We start from the raw sequence: 19394 nt of genomic DNA, 5'->3' as shown, positions 1-19394 counted from the left end.
AGAATTACAGGCACTTACACTGTGCCCAGTCTGTGTTTCTTTTTTAATAACTTATAAATTACACTGTACACAATGAATTATCAAAGTATACCTGAAAAGAACAAGTAAAGATTATACCAGCAGTCTCCAACCTGAGTTGAGACTTTGTACTTGTTTTTTAGGAAGCTGTGAAGGTATTCCCTTAGAATTGAGGAGAGATACCAAGGGAGCAGCATGTCACAGGGTAGAAGCTGACCCTTGCCCCACTCCTCCTATTTGGTAACAGCTAGGGTTCTACATTTAATAGGTGCCCATGAACTATTCTCAGGATAGAATATTCTCCTAGGGGCAGGAATTTGTGTTTATTTTGTACTCTGTTCACTGATTTATCCTCAATATCTGAAACAATGCTTAGCACATGGTAGACACTAAATTAATGAGTGAGTGAATTAACAATTATATAAAGATCTAAAAACTGGTAAGATCACAAGTAATAGAAAAATTAACAAATTACATGATCCGATAGTTTGAAAGAAAGCAAATATAAATGGTTCTTAAACAAATGAAAAGATATTTAACCTCAGAGATAATATAAGGATTTTTACAATTGACATGAAATACAATTTCTAATCTATTAAGTTTTAAGAATAATGAGATTTATCAACACACTCTGTGGGTGAAGTTTGACAATGCGACAACGCATGCACATTCACACACTGCCAATGAGAATATAAACAAGTACAAACCCTTTGGAGGGAAATCTGTTACTGTATTTCAAAATTACAAATGTGTATCTCTTTGGCCAAGCAACTCTTTCAGGAAACTCATCCCACAGATAGATATACATGCACACAGCTAAAGTGACTTATGATTTTGTTATTCCCTGAGTTAATTTTTACAATTATAAAATATTAGAAACAACTAAGTGCCCACTAATTATTGACAAGTTAATAAACTGGAGTACCTATATATTATGCACTACTTCCTGTTATAGGAAAGAATGAGGAAGGTCTCTCTGACTTATATGAACATAATCAATATATACTACTTAGTGAAACAAATAAGGTACAAAACAATATAAACAGTATGCTTATTTTTGTGAATAAAGAAAATAAAAATATATTTGTTTTTGCTTATATCTGCACAAAGAAACTCTGAAAAGATACAAAGAGAGGTGATAAAAGTGGTTTCTTTAGGAAGGGGTGAGTCCTGAGCACATGGAGAACAGGGTATGTGGAAGGCCACATTATGTACTTTCTAGGTTATTAACCTATGTGATTATTTCATCTAGTCAAATAATTATATTTTTAAAAATAAGAAGGATGAACCATAAAAATGAGAGGAGCTGCTATGCAAATTAATGATGTAAATAGGATTGTAAAGAAAATTCAAGAATTTTTTAAAGCAACACTTACTTTTAAATCAAGATGCATGTTACAAATGCATCTACCTAAATCAAAGCTAATCTCCTAAAGATATCCTTTAAAGCATCACTCCTTAGGTCTATTTTGAGTTGTTCATGGTAATTAAAAGCAGTAACATAATGTGAGTTTGGAAATATTTTAGAAGTAATATTTTCTACTAACTTCTCAGATTGGTTCATACCACATCACTATTAGTTCAAATTGTGCTTTTCATTTATAAATTCTGTGTCATGCAAATGTCACAATCTATGAATATTATTATGTGAGGTACTTAGATAGAAAACATGCATTAAATCTTCCAAGCATGATCACTCTTCCCCACAGGAAATTCAGGACAATTTTCAAAATTAGATTTGTTCAAATTGCTTAAGATAATACTTTCAGTGGAAAAAAACATCCTTGAACCATATAATTTAGGTCATTGAAACTGAGATTTACCTTACTTCAGCTGGGGGACTTGGAGAATATGGATTTGCAGAACAAGCCAAAATTCTGATGACTGCTCCAGGATGATAGGTTTCCAGAACATGAACAGCTGTAGGATATACCTGTTGTTCAAAAGTAAGTTCCACATAGTCTTGGCTCTGAAAATTAGGCGGTGTCCTCTTGAATGGCAAGGAAGCACTAGGACACTGATCCCACCACGTTCCATAAGTTCGAAACACAGCAGTCTGAGTAAAGTCACCAGAACTTGGGAATACATTTGGTACACCTGCCAAATTCCACATGGTATAGGACATACTATTCTCGCTTCCATAATGGGAACTGAAATCCACTACTTCTTTGGCATATTGGACCACCTCTGCATTGAGAGGGGAAGTCCGGCTGTTTGATTCTATAGTTCTATGGCTGTTCATCATTTCTCCTCTTGTAGCTGTCCTGGCTCGGCGCCGAAGGCACATATAATAAAACATAGTCAGAACTGTTAACATGGGAAAGACCGGTGACATCTAGATGTGAATTATGAAGCTTCAAAAGGTCAGGTGTCCTCAGTAAGATGCAAGAACTCTTTGAAGGATGTTCTAAAAAATGAATGGCTTGGTGAAGTAAAATAATTTAAATAAGTGGAAAAATGAATGGAGAAGTTAGCAGGCTTTACCCTAATGAAGTTTCCAAGAATGAAACTTTGAAAAATAAGTTTTAAACAAAAACTGTGAATCTCTGATATTTCTTAGAAACTTAAATATTATAAATTTATCTTATATTATGCTAAATGGAAAGCAAACCTGATGTTATAAGGCAATGGAAGATGTATAATCTAAAAGCCCGATTTTATATAAAATTATAACCACTGTTCAAGAAATACGAAGTCCTAGAGCTTTAAAAAATTATTAGTAATATGTGGCACACCACTAAAATATAGCTATAAATTCAATTTTAGGCTCTGCCATAATTTCACATTTTTACAAAGGATTCCCTGTTGCTAATTATTATTCTCTTCCAAACATGCTTAGTACAGATTTCACATTATGGGAATATAGTTTTTGGAGCTGACAGTTAATTCAGACCAACTAAATTAACTGCCTTACACATCACAGATCACCAGACAGTGTTTAATTTATAACTCTTAGCATTATTTGTTAGGGCAGTCCTTGGCTGTCTAGCATCTGGTTTGTTGCCAGCTACTCTTAGAAATCACTCACCCCAGATAGAATGGTCACAGGATACACAAGGGAAATGTAGAAGCTGGCACTCATCCATGTGGCCTGAAATCTGCTTGCTGCTTTCAGGTACAAATGCTAAAATGTGACATTATTTTACCTGTAAGATAAGAGTTTTAGAAAACATTTTTATTTCCAAATCAGGAAGTCAAATATCCAAAAAAGATTATTACTATAAACAAGTAGCTACTTATTAAGACACAAGTCTTTCAAATGAAACAGAGTAAATTTTCCTAAACATTGTGGACAATTTTGAATTAGAGTCTTTTTCTTTTCTTTGAGTTTTTTGTTTGTTTTTTACATTTTAAAACAGACTATAATGAAAGTATGATAATGAACCCTATCTATACAGAGATTGCAAACTCATAGTTTTGCTTCAAACTATGTGAGCAGACATATTTTATTGGGACCAAACTGTGTTTTTAAAAACTTGGTCTAGTTTAGCCCAGTGTGGTGGCACATGCCTGTAATCCCAACAACTCAGGAAACTGGGGAAGGAGGATTGCAAGTTCAAGGCTAGCCTTAGCAAAATGGAAAGATTCTCAGTAACTTAGTAAGGCCTGTCTCAAAATAAAAAGTGAAAAATATTGGTGATGTAGTTAAGGGTAAAGCATTCCTGGGTTGAATCCCCAGTACAAAACAAAACAAAACAAAAAAATGTTTAGTTTATAACCTTTAACAATTCAGAAGACCTTGAAAGGCCGGCAGTCCCCCAAGGAATACTCTAGTTCCCAGCCAGCTCTACTTATAATTTATAACATACACCTGGCCCATGTTCCTCACTGAGTAGGCAATCTCTTGTCAATATAAACAGAAAATCAAACACTTATTCTGGTACCTGTGAAGTCTTGAATTTAATTTATCCTAAGTAAAGGAAGATGAATATAGCAATTTCTTTAATAAAGCAATGTGTTAACCTTCCAAAACTTTAGCACTAAAACTGAAAAACATTATTTTCATTAAATGTCCCTCCCACTCAAAAATCAATGGCTTTTTCTGACATACAAGATACAATCTAATTTCCTTTTTTCGTGTTTCAAGGCTCTCCTCAAGGTAGACAGATCTCTTTTTATCTAACTCAGAAAACCCAGTCAAGTTCTAACCACTGTTCATGTTTTACTCTAGGTTTTGACTGTACTATTGTTTCTTTTCCAATCATTTTATTCTACATTAGCAGTTTTACTCTCTGGAACTTCATTTGTATCAGACCTAGCTCTACTAAGGTCTATATTAGGAGTAAGCTTCTTGAAGGAAGAAAGTTGAAGATTTTCATATCTTAATGTATTCAGCATACAGGAGACACAAAATGTTTGACACCGTTGATAGCAAAGTGATGAGCAAACAAAAAACATTATGAACCTAAAATAACTTAAAATTATGCAATGGTATCCTTTTGTCTCTCAATTTCAATAAAGTCTAAACACTGAGATGCTTGACAAAATATAATCAGTGAAACAGTAAATAAAGGGCTTGGCTTCAAATAAGTGCAGAAAATCAAAAAGAATACAAAATGGTGAAAAATAAAGAGGAACATCAAAGGGATGAAGATAATATTACTCATAGAATCAGCTACTGGTCATCATGGTTGTAAGGGAACTTTCTAACACCCATGCAGGCATAGTGAAGCATGGAAGGACCTCATGAAGCTAAAACTCAGAAAGGATCACCCTAAAACCAGGACTTAAAGATAGATTTACTGAGGGAAGCTCAAGTACGCATGGCATTGACTGAAGAAATGGAGAAGTCACCATGGGAAATCAGAACACTATTATGCAGGTGCAAGCATAGTGTGGGCCTAAATTCACACTACCTTCATGATTTAAAAATCCCAACCCACCCCCATCCAGAAAAAGAGAAAATGGTCTCTAACTAGTAGAACTTTAGGACCTGATGGGCATAAATGTGAAATCTCTAGGCAAGGATGTTTCTGCACAGAACAAACCAATCCCTTACCAAAAATGCATCACAGTAAATTATTTTAGGACCCTATGAAAATTAACCGTAATGAGGGTCAGACTCAATAAAGATTCCAAGAACAAGAAATACATTAGAACAACTAGAACAAAACTTTTTCTGAAAAAGAATAGCAAAGCATTCATTAAAATATAGTGGTGTGTCACACAATGACGTTTTGGTCAACCTAGACATCCTCAAGGAATTGACTATATGACCTTTGGACATCTCTTCTAACTTCACAACTACACTCCTTCCAATTTCCTTTAAAAACCTGTGTGTATCAGTGAAACAGTTTATAAAACCTAAGAATTATCTGAAATTAAGATATCACCCTTCATGTGAACTTTCACAATCATTCTTATCAAAAAGATTGAGACAAATTTGTCAAATTTTGGTTACCCTACCAAGTCATAAGTTTTATGACTATTTCTTGGTGAGATTTTGCTATTAAAGATTATAGAGTATCAAAATCAGCAAGACTGTCACATGGAAAACATTACTATTTATTTTTATCTTTTTATTTTAAAAAATGTTTTGCAGTGCTGGGGATCAAACCTAGGATCTTGTGCATGGTAGGCAAGCACCCTGTCATTGAGCTAAATTTTAGCCTTGGCAGTACTATTTTAAACCTATTAAAGTTCAATAAAATTTTCATGGAAGCAATATATTAAAAAGTGAATTATAAACTATAAATATTACTAAACAGTCAAGCTTCTTCAGTGCAGAAATATAAAATGGATGATTTTTTTACAACCCTTAATAACGATCCTTAGTTATTTTTTGTGAAATAAACTAAAAATAATAAAAGAAATTTTTGAAAGAAAAAGTAATGTACAGTACACTAAAAAGGTATTATTTTATCCTTTTTTCATCAATGCTACTTAGATAATGTTATAGAAGTTAAATCCTGTTTTTTTGAAAGTAAACAAGGCAAAGAAACAAAAAAGAGAAATTATACAAACTCTCTAACACCCTTCACCAATTCTAAACTTCTTTTCATTATGTTAAGATGACACATAAAAGTGTTTGGGGGTAGGGAAAGACATATGGAGAAAGAAAGGTCGTTTTCTCTACTTTTCTCTGGGAAATGAAGCTGAAAAGGGGAATAGAATCATTGTCTCAGGATTCACATGAGTAACAATGACCAAAGCAGAAGTCCAAATTGTCCATGTACTATATGGACTTTTGCCAGTAAATAGAGACAATTTGTGATAACTGATGAATATCCCAGTGGGCAATGAACCAAGTACAAAAGATACAATAATTCTATTTTTTATGAGAATGAGATACAAAGACAAAATGATTTTTCCCTTATGGTGCAAATAAATAAATATTAACCTGGAAAACTAAATTTTCCAAAAGAATGATTATAAAATCTATGTTTTGGGAGTCATTCTCTTTTCTAGTCCATTCAAAAAGCTATTTCAATTTTAGAGACTCTTATGACACAAAAAATATTATTTTCCAAGTTTCAAGAAGGCTTTATCCAATCAATCACTTACTAACAATGAATATAAGCTGAGAAATTCTCCACGACACACTGAACTTTTATACTAGCATAATCAAGGAATACAAAACAACAGCCATTTTAATTTGTATCTTGAGACTTTCTTATTCCTTGGGAAACAACTTGCTTTATATGACATAATGTTATTATAATACAACTTTATTTTCAAACACATCTTTCATTTTATAGATGCTTAACAAAGTTAAATAATACAATTACAGAGAAAGCAATAACAGTGGAAAAGAGAAATTAAGAGGTATAGACAAGGGAGAACATATGTTTACTACTGAGATTTGAAGTGAGATGGGGAGTCGATGAGGCGGAGAGAAGCAGGATGGCAGGAACTGCAGAGAAGACGGCTTGTGCTTTGACAGAGGGAAAAGGAGGAAAGAAGAGGACTTTTCATGAAATAAACAAAAAAGAGACAATAAACTGATCTAGAGTTAGAACAACCCAAAGACTAGGTTGATTCTGTGATGAAAGAACCTGGAAAACAAGTTTAAAACTCAAAGGAAGATTCTCAACTTGAAGTGAAAAGATATGGAAAAAAGATGAAAATGGCAAGCAATATAGCATAGGCAATATAGCATAATAAAGGGATCAAAACACAAAATTTACTTGTGAAATAATCCATAGAGACAAGTCAGTGAAGTGATAGAAAAAAGGAGGATTTAGCTAGGCACAGTGGTGCACGCCTGTAATCCCAGCAGTTTGGGAGGCTGAGACAAGAGGATTTCGAGTTCAAAGCCAGCTTCAGCAAAGCCAAGGTGCTAAGCAACTCAGTGAGACTCTGTCTCTAATAAAGTACAAAATTGGGCTGGGGATGTAACTCAGTGGTTGGGTGCTCCAGAGTTCAATCCCTGGTATCCCCCTCACCCCCCAAAAGGAGGATTTAGACAGCTTTGTAGCACAGTACTAAAATGCAACAGAATGTATAATGTGGTAATAAATCAAGAAAAAAAAAGTCCAAACCTAATGCTTATCATTTTTCAATCCTACTGAAACTGGTCAAGAGATTCAATTCTATAGAAAGGACTTTTCTGGACAAATCTAGAAATCAAAAGCAGGTGAATAAAGGAATATGTCAATCAAAAGAGTGAAATTATATGTGAATTTGAAGTAGCACTCACCAAACTACATTTTAATTTGATCCAACCATCATGTCAGCCCTCTTTCCTGACCGGCCCCCTTTAGGATTCTATAGAAAATAACATACTCATACCCCTTTCTGCCTCTCTGGTAACTTCTTCTAAGATTCCTTCCTGGGTCTTTTCTCTTCATTCTTCTCAAATACACAGATATACCATTTAAAGAAAGGACTTTTTAATAATAATGATATACAAGAAAGGTCCACCTACCTTTGTACCTATCTTCCCTCTTTCCTCTTCACTTCACATGCCCACAACCTTTGCTACAGATCCCCAGAACCTCCACAATGCCCTCAACAGCACCTGGGTTTTGATGGCTCAGCAGTGTTGAGTCTTCAAAGAGTTTAGATGGAATACCCTCCCTCCTCCTCCGCTTTGACACCCTCTCACCCATCCTTCAAGGTCAAGTTCAGAATTTACCCACCATTCATCTTTCATTTGCACTTACATGTCACATATTATCTGCTATTTCTTATCTGCTGATATATTTTTCTACCCCAACAGACTATGAATTCCTCAAGTTCGAAGAATGTACCTTAATTATAACTATATCCTTAAGGCCTAAAGCATGCCAATTTAGGCTCAATAACCATTTCTTGTTCTACAAAAATTGGCAGAAAGGTGGCATGAAAGAATTAAAATAAACATGTTTAAAATAAACACAGAAATGAAACCAGTGACTCTATAAGTAAGATATATGTGGAAAAAAAATTTCCCTATCTTGGTACAGAGAAAAAGAGGATGAAAATGGATAATAAAAACTGAAACACAATGGTTAAGAATCAAATGTGTGAATGTCTTTGAAGCCATCCAAGAAGGAATAGTATACATATTGAAATTTTACTGTTCAAAGAAAATATTAAAAAGTATAACTTCCGTTAGTATAAAAGCAGCCCCTGAATACATAAAAGAGACTGACTCTGGCCACAAAGAAACTCTGATTGAAATTAAAGAAAGATTCATGAAAGAGATGATTGGAGAGGGAAAAGAAAGCTATTTTCTCAAATATGATGATTTCTTAAAAATTCCAAATCTATGTTAAGACCATAGGTTGATTATAGAGAACAGAAAAACTATGGATAAAAAAGAAGTTCTTAAAAAAAAGAGATAACCTAAGAGCTAAGAGAAAAGACAGACTGACAGAGACGAGAATATAACAGCAAGGGTAAAAAGACAGGTTTAATATCGATCTAGTATTAGACATGCTGTGGGGGAGCACATGCTAAACATTAGCAAAAGTATCACTTTGCCTTCATCATAATTACTTACATTCCAAATGCACCATATGCTTAAAACTAACATATTGAGAAATTATCAGCCCAGTACAGAAACTACTAGGGAGAGCATCTTAAGATTTTATGTACCTCTCTTTTCCTCTAAGTAAATTCATCTTAGTTAAAACATTTTTATTATGATTAGTGTTTTAATCAATAAGGCTTGCTATGATTTGGATAAGTGTCCCCCAACGGCCCAGGTGTTAAAGGCTTGGTTGCAGCCTCTGGTGCTCCTGGGAAGTAGTAGAACCTTTAAGAGGTGTGGACTACTGGGAGATGGTTAGGTCATTGAGAGGGCCTTGAAGCAGATACAGCCCCTTTCTCTTTTTGCTCCCTGGATGCCATGATGTGAACAGGCCTCCTCAGCCACACTGTCCTAGCACGATGGACTGTGCCACAATAGTGCCAAATGACCATGTCTTGAAACCTCTGAAACTGTGAGCCAAAATAAATCCATCCTCATGTTTGCAGGTCCAAAGTTATAGTGCTGGAATGTTAACTGACACAAGGCCCCAATACAGAATAAACAGGTGGAGTTTCTAAATGAACTAAGTAGATCAACATGAAGACTAAACATTCCTAATCAGCTTCAAAGCCTCTTGAAATTCCAGGCATCTGAAGGTAGAGGGAGAAGGTAGAGGAACCAACTAAGATAAAAACCCTAAGGGCAGAAGGAAACAATCCGTCTTTCACTTCAGGGATCAATGTAACCCTCAAAAATGTAAGGAGGTGACACAAAAAATCTGGAACATGGTTAACTTCTTCAGAAATTTCTTCTGTGTTGATGAAAATGGCAGGGACTAAGCAAGAGATGTATACAAAGTCAGACTAGAAATGATTTATCAGAAAACAAAGTCAGGATTTAGACTCCATTTAATTAGAAATTGGCAACAGTGAGTACTGCAGAAACTGTTCTCTCTCCTTTCTCCTAGAGTTTCTTTAACAAGCATATTTAAAACTTCTGAAATATTCATCATCAATCTTTAGTAGCAAGAAAAGCAGAAAAAAGAATTAGAGAAATCAATGATAAAAAAAAAGCAAGCAGATTGTAGGATTAGTGGAATGGCGATTTTCTGACATAATGGATCTGGAAATACACTTCCCACCTAAATACTATCTCACACTGTGACAAGGAAGGATATGTTTCTAGTTACAAGGTGTCTTAGATACACATACTATTATGGTATATTAACTACATCTTACCCTTTCTTCATTTTTTCATAATAGATAAGAATAAACTATAGGAATGAGGAGACTGGTGAATTCAAAAGAATCTTAAATCTTTCATAAATACATACTATATGTTTTTCTAAAACATTTTAAATGAATCATATCTGGTTGAAGAGGAAAAAAATGATATCTCTGTTAAAAGCATACTAATTATATGAATTTGCTTTAGCCAAATACTATCTACATATTTTTGTACATTTTTTACATACTAAAACAAGAGAACATTTTACCTAACAAAAATATAGAGGATTTACAGTTATCCTGACTAACTAAAACTCAAAACACAATATTTTAAGTCTGTCATGGATAGCCATTATAGCTAAAAGAGTAATTACTTAAAATGGTGTAATACTATTAAAACTTACTTCAGGACATAACTGCATTCCAAAAAAACATATATTTCAAGAGTATAGTTTGTTGAGTTCTAACAAAAACAAACAATCTAAAGATTTATATGTAGCAACAATTCCCAATAACCACATTATTAAAAAATATGAAAAAATACTAATAAATGATTTACCAAGTCAATAATAGTCACAATATGTAAGAGCTATTATAAATCAATAAAAGAGAAATTCAACAGAAAAATAAAAGAAGGATATGATCATGCAAGAACAAAAAATACAAATGGCCAGTAAACATACAGATATTCAACCCCATCATTAAGCAAAGAAATGCAAATGACCATTTCATCTTGATAGTAACTGTTATATGAGATAATACTTTACAGATATATCAATTTCTACATGTCTTAACAGAGGCACTGATCATCTTCATTTCAGATTATCTTTTCTATATCATTTATATAGCAAACAGCCTTGGGATATAAAAAGAGGTCTTCCTCTTGAGCAGTGGGCAAGTTTACTATACAGAAAAATGATGTCTCCCTCTAAGGCAAAAATCAGGCATGTTTACTTGAATTTTACTATGAAAAATTCAGATTCTCTAAACTCAGGAGGAAACCTGCGGCATGTGCTAGTGTTAACTGGCCTTTGTCACATCATCCTGTAGAAACTGGGGCACCAGGGCTCAGCACAAGATGATATGCTCTGGCTGCCATTACTGCTGTGTTCTTTGTCTCTGACCCAGAAGACTCATGTCTTCTGCCAGCAAACTCTTAGCTTGCAAGCTGGATACTATTGCAGACTCTTGGCCATTCTTAGCAATGATATATGATGGCAAAAGGAACATTTTTATAAACTGTACATGTCTACTCTTAACAACCTTTTTGAAGAGCACTATGGCAGAATCTCTGAGAATTTAAAAATATATATAGTCTTTAACCCAGCAATTTTAAGTATCTGCACTAAAGAAAATGTTCCCTCACCTATGGGAATAAGTTTCAAGATCCCAGTGGATGCCTGAAACCACAAATAGCAGGGAACACATGTATATACTTGTTTTTCTCATGTACACTTATCTATGACAAATTTTGACCTTTTCACTTAAAGGAAACACTTGATACCTTCTCTTGGCATATCTGAATTCCCAGCATCTACTACTGAGCTTTGGAGCCATTAGTAACATACATACATACATACATACATACATACATACATAAAAGGGTTACTTGAACACAAGTATAGCAAAACTATGCAGTTGATCTAATAACCATAATGCTACCAAATGACTAACAAGTGGATGGTGGATACAGCAAGGATGTGCTGGACAAAGATATGATTCGTGGAGTAAGAAAGCATAAGAATTCATCATGCTACTTAGAATAGTGTACAATTTAAAACTTATGAATTGTTTAGTTCTAGAATTTTCCATTTAATAATTTCTGACTAAGACTGGACTGTAGGTAACTGAAACCATTAGAAAATAAAACTGAAGGGGAAACTACTGCACAAACAAAATGATCCTGTAATTTTGTTTATATTATAAATACAATATAAATTTATACTAAATATCAACAGAGGATTGATTCAATAAATTTTGGATTATTCATACAATTAAATACCAAAAAGACTTTTTTAGAGACAAGATAACATTGAACCAAGCATGGTGGCACATGCCTATAATCCCAACTACTCAGGAAGGTAAGGCAGGAGAATCACAAGCTTGAGGCCAACCTGGGCAACTTAGCAAGACCCTGTCTGAAAAAAAAAATTTTTTTTAAAGACCTATGAATGTAGCTCAGATGTAGAGCATTCGTGAGTTTAACCTACAGTATCATGTAACAATATGTTACATGAACTGACACAAAAAGATGTTCCTCAACTATGACTAACTAAAACTTGCAAAAAATTACACAGAATAGACTGCCAATTATGAAACAAATGTAGATTATACTCATTTTAAAATCTGGAATGTAAGAATAAATTATTAAACAGTGATTACTTTTGTGGAACATGGTTATTGGACAGGTGGGCACAGAACACTTTCACATTTTCCTTTGGCTATTTATGTACTGCTTAATTTTTAAAGAGAACATACATATTTATTTATGACTTAGTAGAGTTTTTAAGTATTTATTAATAAGCAACACTTGAAAATGTATTATTTTGGGATATCCAGTTGAGATGGTAATATAAAAATGGACACAAGGCTGAGGGATCACTTCTATCACCTACAGATACTGAAAACAGGTATAGAATGTCCTGTTTTGTAACTGACAAAGAGACATACCACAGGTACTAAGACAAAAAAGCAAAGTCAAAAGATTTGCACATTTTGAATCAGGCTGCTTCTCTTATGTACAACTCTAGGGAGCAACTCTACATAGTGAATACTGACTGAGCAACAGAAGGGATTTATTTAACAAGCATTACTAATTCAACTGATTGTGGTAAAGGCAAACCAAAAATATTAAGTCCAAACATAGGCAAGAAACTTAGGGGGCATAAGATGTAAAGAAGGGGACTTAACTTGTCCCAACTAAATTAGTTCATTCCCCAAATATTTAGGAATGTGTACAATATACATTGTTTAAATTACTAGAAATTAGAACATATTGCAAAGTTAGAGTAACAAGAGTAGTGTGGCATCATCACAGAAAGTCAGAATCGCTGCTGAACAGTTCAGAAAGAGTCCCAAGAATACACAGGAGTTAGTGATATATATATAGTACTTATCAGAAGGGAAAAAGAGAATTCAACAAATGATATTGGCATCACTGGTTAACAGCAACAAAAAAAGGTGTAGTCTTGCTTCCTACCTTATATATGAATAAAACCAATAAGAGTACTAGAAGAAATAAGACGAGGATATCATATAAATTTAGAAGATAAGTGGCCTAAGAGGACACCAAAGTTAAATTCATGAAGTTAAATGGCAATTGTACACTACCCCAAAATTATGAGAGTAAGACAATGATACTAACACAGAAAAAGAAAGGGCAGTTTTTGTTAGATAACCACACACACTGAAGTGAAAGATAATCTGTTAACATTGTTTTTGTTTTGTTTTGTTTTGTTTTACTGTATCATGGCATAAGCAAAAGAAATTAACCACCTTATACTCAGCTGAACTCTCTGATTTTCAAGTCAGTAACAAAAGGAAGGATATGAAAATGCAGGGTTCAGAAAACCCAAAATTTGGGACAGCAGGTAACAAGTAAAAGTTGGTATTGAAAGTATGAAATGAATCCAATTCAATGACAACTCAAGAGTGCCTACTATGGGGTGATGCATACTGCCACTAGAAAGAAAACTTTACTTTCCCTCAAGAACTTAATATCTGATAAAGGACTATAGGTGCCTTGAGGTAACTGGAAAAAGGCCCCTGTATTCAACCAACAGGTAAATATGTAATAAAAGAGAGACATGAGGTGAGTTTGACGAGAAAAAGGTACCCATATTCTGAACTTAAGAAACCCAGGAATGCATGCAGAAAGCAGAAAAGTCAGCTTGTATCTTGAGACAGACACAAGCAAAAAACCTACACCTGGTGAAGTAGTGAGACCTCCAGGGCACAAAGCCAGACACAGTATCAACTATCAATGCAACTACCTGACCACAAGTTTATATCATCTTAACTTCTTTCCAAGTAACTTGTGGGTGGGGGGGTGTCTTTGTGGCAATGAGCTTTTGGGCCAAGGAAATACAAAACGACCCACACTGCAAACATGTGCATAAGGACAAGTGGATGGTCATCATCAGATTCTAGGTGCACCCCCAAACACGGAAACAAGGTTGCAACCAGTCATCGTGTGGCAGTCCAGAAGAAAGGCATGGGCAGAAACCATCAGATATCACAGGGAAATAATGGCAGCAGGTACACCAGCAACAAGCTTTCTTCAGCAGGCAAGTGACTCCGGCTGAAGACCAGGTCAGGAAGGAGCGGCAGGTGTGGGCAGCCCGCAGACTCCCGGTGTCAACAACCCTGCGTAGTGCTACGACTCAAGCCCTGCAGGGACACTGGTGCAGGGAAGCTGCGCCCTTGGTACCTAAGCAGAGTTCAAAGGTCCCAGCAAGCCCCGCAAACGCCACGCAGCAGGAGGCGGAGGCGCGAGTGGTGGGGGCCTTAGCCTCACGCCCACGCTCCCCCCAAACAGCTCGCCGCCCGGCCCCGCCCCAGCGACGAAGGAAGACGGAGACCCGCAGGAGGGAGAAGTAAAGGAAGGGCCGTACCCTGCAGGGTCCGGGAGTGGCACGAGCCGAGGGCTTCACCCCCGACCAGGAGGCGCGGGAAGGCCTGGGCGCGAGGCCGCTCCCAGGCTCTCGCGCTGCGGCACCACCGCGGCAAGCCCGGCCCAGCGCGACCCGGAAGGAAGACACTGAGGCCGCGGGGAGGGGCGGGGCTGGAGGAGGAGCGGGACTCGGGGCGGGGCCCAGAGACGAAGTGGGGCGGGGCTTGGGGGCCGAGCGAGCGCTGCTCCGGCCCGAGGGGCTCGCAGGCGTCCGCAACGCCCTCTTCTACGCTGCGGGGAGGAGCTTCTTGCTGGTTTCCTAGCGTACTATGTAGTGCCGTAGAAATGGCCCAGGTACGCTGGCAACAAATCCTCTGATGGAATAATGCCTTCCAAATAACAGCCCGTGTAGAAGTTCTGCTAGGGCTTCTTCAACCCAGAGTTGGTGGCTAAGGTGATGCATAGGTATGCGTGAGACCCGTCCACAGAGGAAAAGTAGACTATGCATCATAAGTGTTCTAAAGGCATAATTCACCAAACCTCTTCAGCCCCAATTTGCAGGCCCATTTCCATCTTAACATAGATTAGCCCATAACCATTACCCCTGATAAAGAAGATGCTCTCACCTTCTCTTTTAGTCATTTTCATTTATTTTCATTAGTTAAAGTATGACCCTTTCTTTAGCTTGGACATATTTAAATTGTTACAAAGTTTCCGTTAAAATGGAAAGTTTGTAACAATATGTTGAATCACACATTATTTGCTGTCTAATTGCTTGTAAAAAGGCAACATAGTAAGGATATTTATTTATAAATTATGTAAATGAGCTGACCCAATATATAATATGTAATGTAAATTGTTTACGAAAATGAAAATTTTAAAAAGGAATTGAAGTTTAATCCATAACCCTCATCCTTGAGTGTGACCAGCACTTAATGACTTTCTTCCTAAAGATTCAGGATTGGAAAGGTGAGAAAAATAGTTTTATTTCAGGAGCCTGATAAACATAACCTTGATCAGACAAAGGTTAAGACTATCAGTAGAAACTCGATAACATGCACTCGGATATGGTGTTATGAGAAGGGCATTTTACCTCCTTAACAATAGGAGAAAGTGGATGAGCAGTATATGGGAACTCTCTGTCACTGCAACTTTTCTGTAAACCTAAATCTGCTCTAAAACAAAAACTGAATTAAAATAATAAGTTAATGTATTAATAAGTTAATAATATTAATACTGACCCTTTCATACTTGCTGATGAGTCTTAATTGAATTGATGGCTATTAAGGCACTCAAGTCCTGTTTAACCGTGGCAGTTTCTCATTTCTAACATAATTTCTAAATAATTTTTTATTAATGTGTAAAATTTATTCAGAAAATGGCACAAAATATGTAGAGTTTGACGAAAAGTGAATGCATTTGTGTACTCACCAATCACATCAAAAACTTGATAATTTACTAGTGTTCAGAAGCTAGTTGAGTTTTTAGTTTTGGTTTGGTTCTGCCTTTCTAATCAATGATTTGTTTACCTTCATTTTTGTGGGCTTTTATGTGTGGTTTCTATGAAGTTTCTTTCTTTTTTTCTAGCTTGAGTTTTTAGTAAATAAATATACTAGAGTTAATTTATTTATTCTATTCCTGATGGACATTGAACTGTTTTTACTTTTGATTATTGCAAAAAAATACTATTAACATTCTCGTTCATATCTTTTTGTTGTATATATTTTACATGGCCCTCTGGGTTTTGATCTCCTCAATGTCTAAGAGATGTGGTAGTTAATGCTGTGGGTTTTTTGTTGTTGTTGTTGTTGTTGTTTTGTCCAGTTTTTATTGTTGTTTTGTTTTGTTTGCTTGTTTTTTGTACTAGTTATCAAACCAAGGGCCTTGTATAGTCTTGTTTTCAATGGCATTTAAATTACTGCTCAGAAAGTAGATAATTTCAAATTTAAAGAAAAGAAAAGCCTAAGAGGAAGTGCCATTTCTGTAACTAGATGGAATTTTGATCATTATTGTTCAGTTGACCCTTCCTCCAAATTTCTCATCTCAAGCTGTGGCCATACTTACTTTGCTAGGCAGGAGAGCCAAGCGAGGTCAAAAAAGAAAAAAAAAAGGGGGGGGGATGATGTTTATCAGTTTGTGATGGTCCTGATTTAGTGGCTGAACTACTGCTTAGTTATTAAATGGAATGTTGTTTGGAGCTGAATAGCATCCCACGCTGTAACAGCACTATTACAAATAAAGAAAGTCTCAACAAGGCTTAATTGTGCATAAAGTCACCAGCTCAGCAAGCTAGTTATGATCCATTCTATGTTGGCTTCAAAAGTTACAATGTTCTACTCAAGTGGGGAGGCAGCCAAAGAAGCAGCAGGTTCAAAACTCCTCTTTGTCCCAAACTCTTGAAACACTGACCATTGTATTTTCATTATTTTCAAGTGATTTTTCTTTATTTAAAATGAGATGTTTATCAACCATAAACTTTCTGAATTGTGAGCATTCATAACAATAAAAATCCATATCATTTTTATATATATATATATATATCTTTCAGAATACTGCAAAGAGAGCTGAAAATGTCTTTACAGTAACCCTTTGGTTCTCTAGCATTAGTTCCCAAGTAAGTTTTCTCTAGAAAAGACCTTTCAGAAAATACATTTTATACACAATTCAGCCCAAAATCATGAACCACTCCATGATTTTTTAAACTAACTAGTTTGTTAGAAAGAGGAGTTCAGTCAGTAAGGTCAATGATATCAGTTCTAGGTTTTTAATATGCCAGTAGCCAAAAAGCATGAATAATAGCAAGTGGAAATAATCATCTAGTTTATCTAAAAACTAGATATCTAGTTTATTTTAAAACTCTTATAGACCCTAAAAGTTTGCATTTTAATATTAATCTTTCACAACACTAATCTAAAAATGGTCGAAGCCAATGAATAGAAAACCAGAATTTTAAGCAAAAACAAAGCTCAAAACTCATGAAGCCCAAACTTCTTTTTTTTAACAAATGAGGAAACTGAGGCTGAAAATGTTAAACAAATTCCCCAAATCTCTGTTAGAGCTTTCAAAAAACCTAGTTCTCCCAACTTTAAATCAGAGTTTTGTTTTATGATAACAGATTACTTTACAATTCATTAAAAACTAAGCATGCAAAAAAAAAACTTCGTGATATATAATTCATGTGTCGTACACTTTGCTCAAAAATAGAGTATAGTTCAATGTTATTTTCTACATTACATTTTTTTTATTCTATTTTTTTTTCATTTTTTTTCTTTTTTTTTTTTATTGGTCGTTCATAACATTACATAGTTCTTAATACATCATATTACACGGTTTGATTCAAGTGGATTATGAACTCCCGCTTTTACCCCGTATACAAATTGCTGTATCACATCAGTTACCCTTCCATTGATTGACATATTGCCTTTCTAGTGTCTGATGTATTCTGCTGTCTGTCCTATAGTCTACTATCCCCCCTCCCCTCCCCTCCCCTCCCCTCCCCTTTTCTCTCTCTACCCCTTCTACTGTAAATCATTTCTTCCATTTGTATTCTCTTGACTTGCCCCTCCTTTCCTCTTATATGACATTTTGTATAACCCTGAGGATCGCCTTCCATTTCCATGCAATTTCCCTTCTCACTCCCTTTCCCTCCCACCTCTCATCCCTGTTTACTGTAAATATTCTTCTCAAGCTCTTCGTCCCTACCCTGTCCTTGTTTACACCCCTTATATCAAAGGAGTCATTTGGTATTTGTTTTTTAAAGATTGACTAGCTTCACTTAGCATAATCTGCTCTAATGCCATCCATTTCCCTCCAAATTCTATGATTTTGTCATTTTTTAATGCAGAGTAATACTCCATAGTGTACAACTGCCACATTTTTTTTATCCATTCATCAATTGAAGGGCATCTAGGCTGGTTCCACAGTCTTGCTATCGTGAATTGAGCTGCTATGAACATCGATGTAGCAGTGTCCCTGTAGCATGCTCTTGTTAGGGCTTTAGGGAATAGACCGAGAAGGGGAATAGCTGGGTCAAATGGTGGTTCCATTCCCAGCTTTCTGAGAAATCTCCATACTGCTTTCCAAATTGGCTGCACCAATTTGCAGTCCCACCAGCAATGAACAATAGTGCCCTTTTCCCCGCATCCTCTCCAGCACTTATTGTTGTTTGACTTCCTAATGGCTGCCAGTCTTACTGGAGTGAGATGGTATCTTAGGGTAGTTTTGATTTGCATTTCTCTGACTGCTAGCTATGGTGAGCATTTTTTCATGTACTTGTTGATTGATTGTATGTCCTCCTCTGAGAAGTGTCTGTTCAGGTCCTTGGCCCATTTATTGATTGGGTTATTTGTTATCTTATTGTCTAATTTTTTGAGTTCTTTGTATATTCTGGTTATTAGGGCTCTATCTGAAGTGTGTGGAGTAAAGATTTGTTCCCAGGATGTAGGCTCCCTATTTATCTCTCTTATTGTTTCTTTTGCTGAGAAAAAACTTTTTAGTTTGAGTAAGTCCCATTTGTTGATTCTATTTGTTAACTCTAGTGCTATGGGTGTCCTATTGAGGAATTTGGAGCCCGATCCCACAGCGTGTAGATCATAACCAACTTTTTCTTCTATCAGATGCCATGTCTCTGATTTAATATCAA

At 35.7% G+C, this 19394-nt stretch overlaps 1 protein-coding gene across 2 annotated transcripts in view; it reads right to left on the bottom strand.

The window, feature by feature from the left end:
• Fbxl4 (F-box and leucine rich repeat protein 4) overlaps nucleotides 1-14905 on the bottom strand; it is an 81400-nt gene extending 66495 nt beyond the window's left edge. The window contains exons 1-3 of one of the 2 annotated variants that reach the window (XM_026402525.2): nucleotides 14754-14905; nucleotides 3047-3164; nucleotides 1842-2425 (exon numbers count right to left, since the gene is read on the bottom strand). In XM_026402525.2, the coding sequence (XP_026258310.1) occupies nucleotides 1842-2353 (512 nt within the window). In that variant the 5' untranslated portion in view covers nucleotides 2354-2425; nucleotides 3047-3164; nucleotides 14754-14905. The remainder of the gene's footprint in view (nucleotides 1-1841; nucleotides 2426-3046; nucleotides 3165-14753) is intronic. The other variant, XM_026402526.2, reaches the window with a different exon arrangement.
• Between the last annotated feature and the right edge of the window lie 4489 nt (nucleotides 14906-19394).

This window comes from Urocitellus parryii, chromosome 8 (assembly GCF_045843805.1).
Source record: "Urocitellus parryii isolate mUroPar1 chromosome 8, mUroPar1.hap1, whole genome shotgun sequence".
In the NCBI taxonomy this organism is placed as follows: domain Eukaryota; kingdom Metazoa; phylum Chordata; class Mammalia; order Rodentia; family Sciuridae; genus Urocitellus; species Urocitellus parryii.
This window is presented reverse-complemented; position numbering and strand designations above follow the sequence as displayed.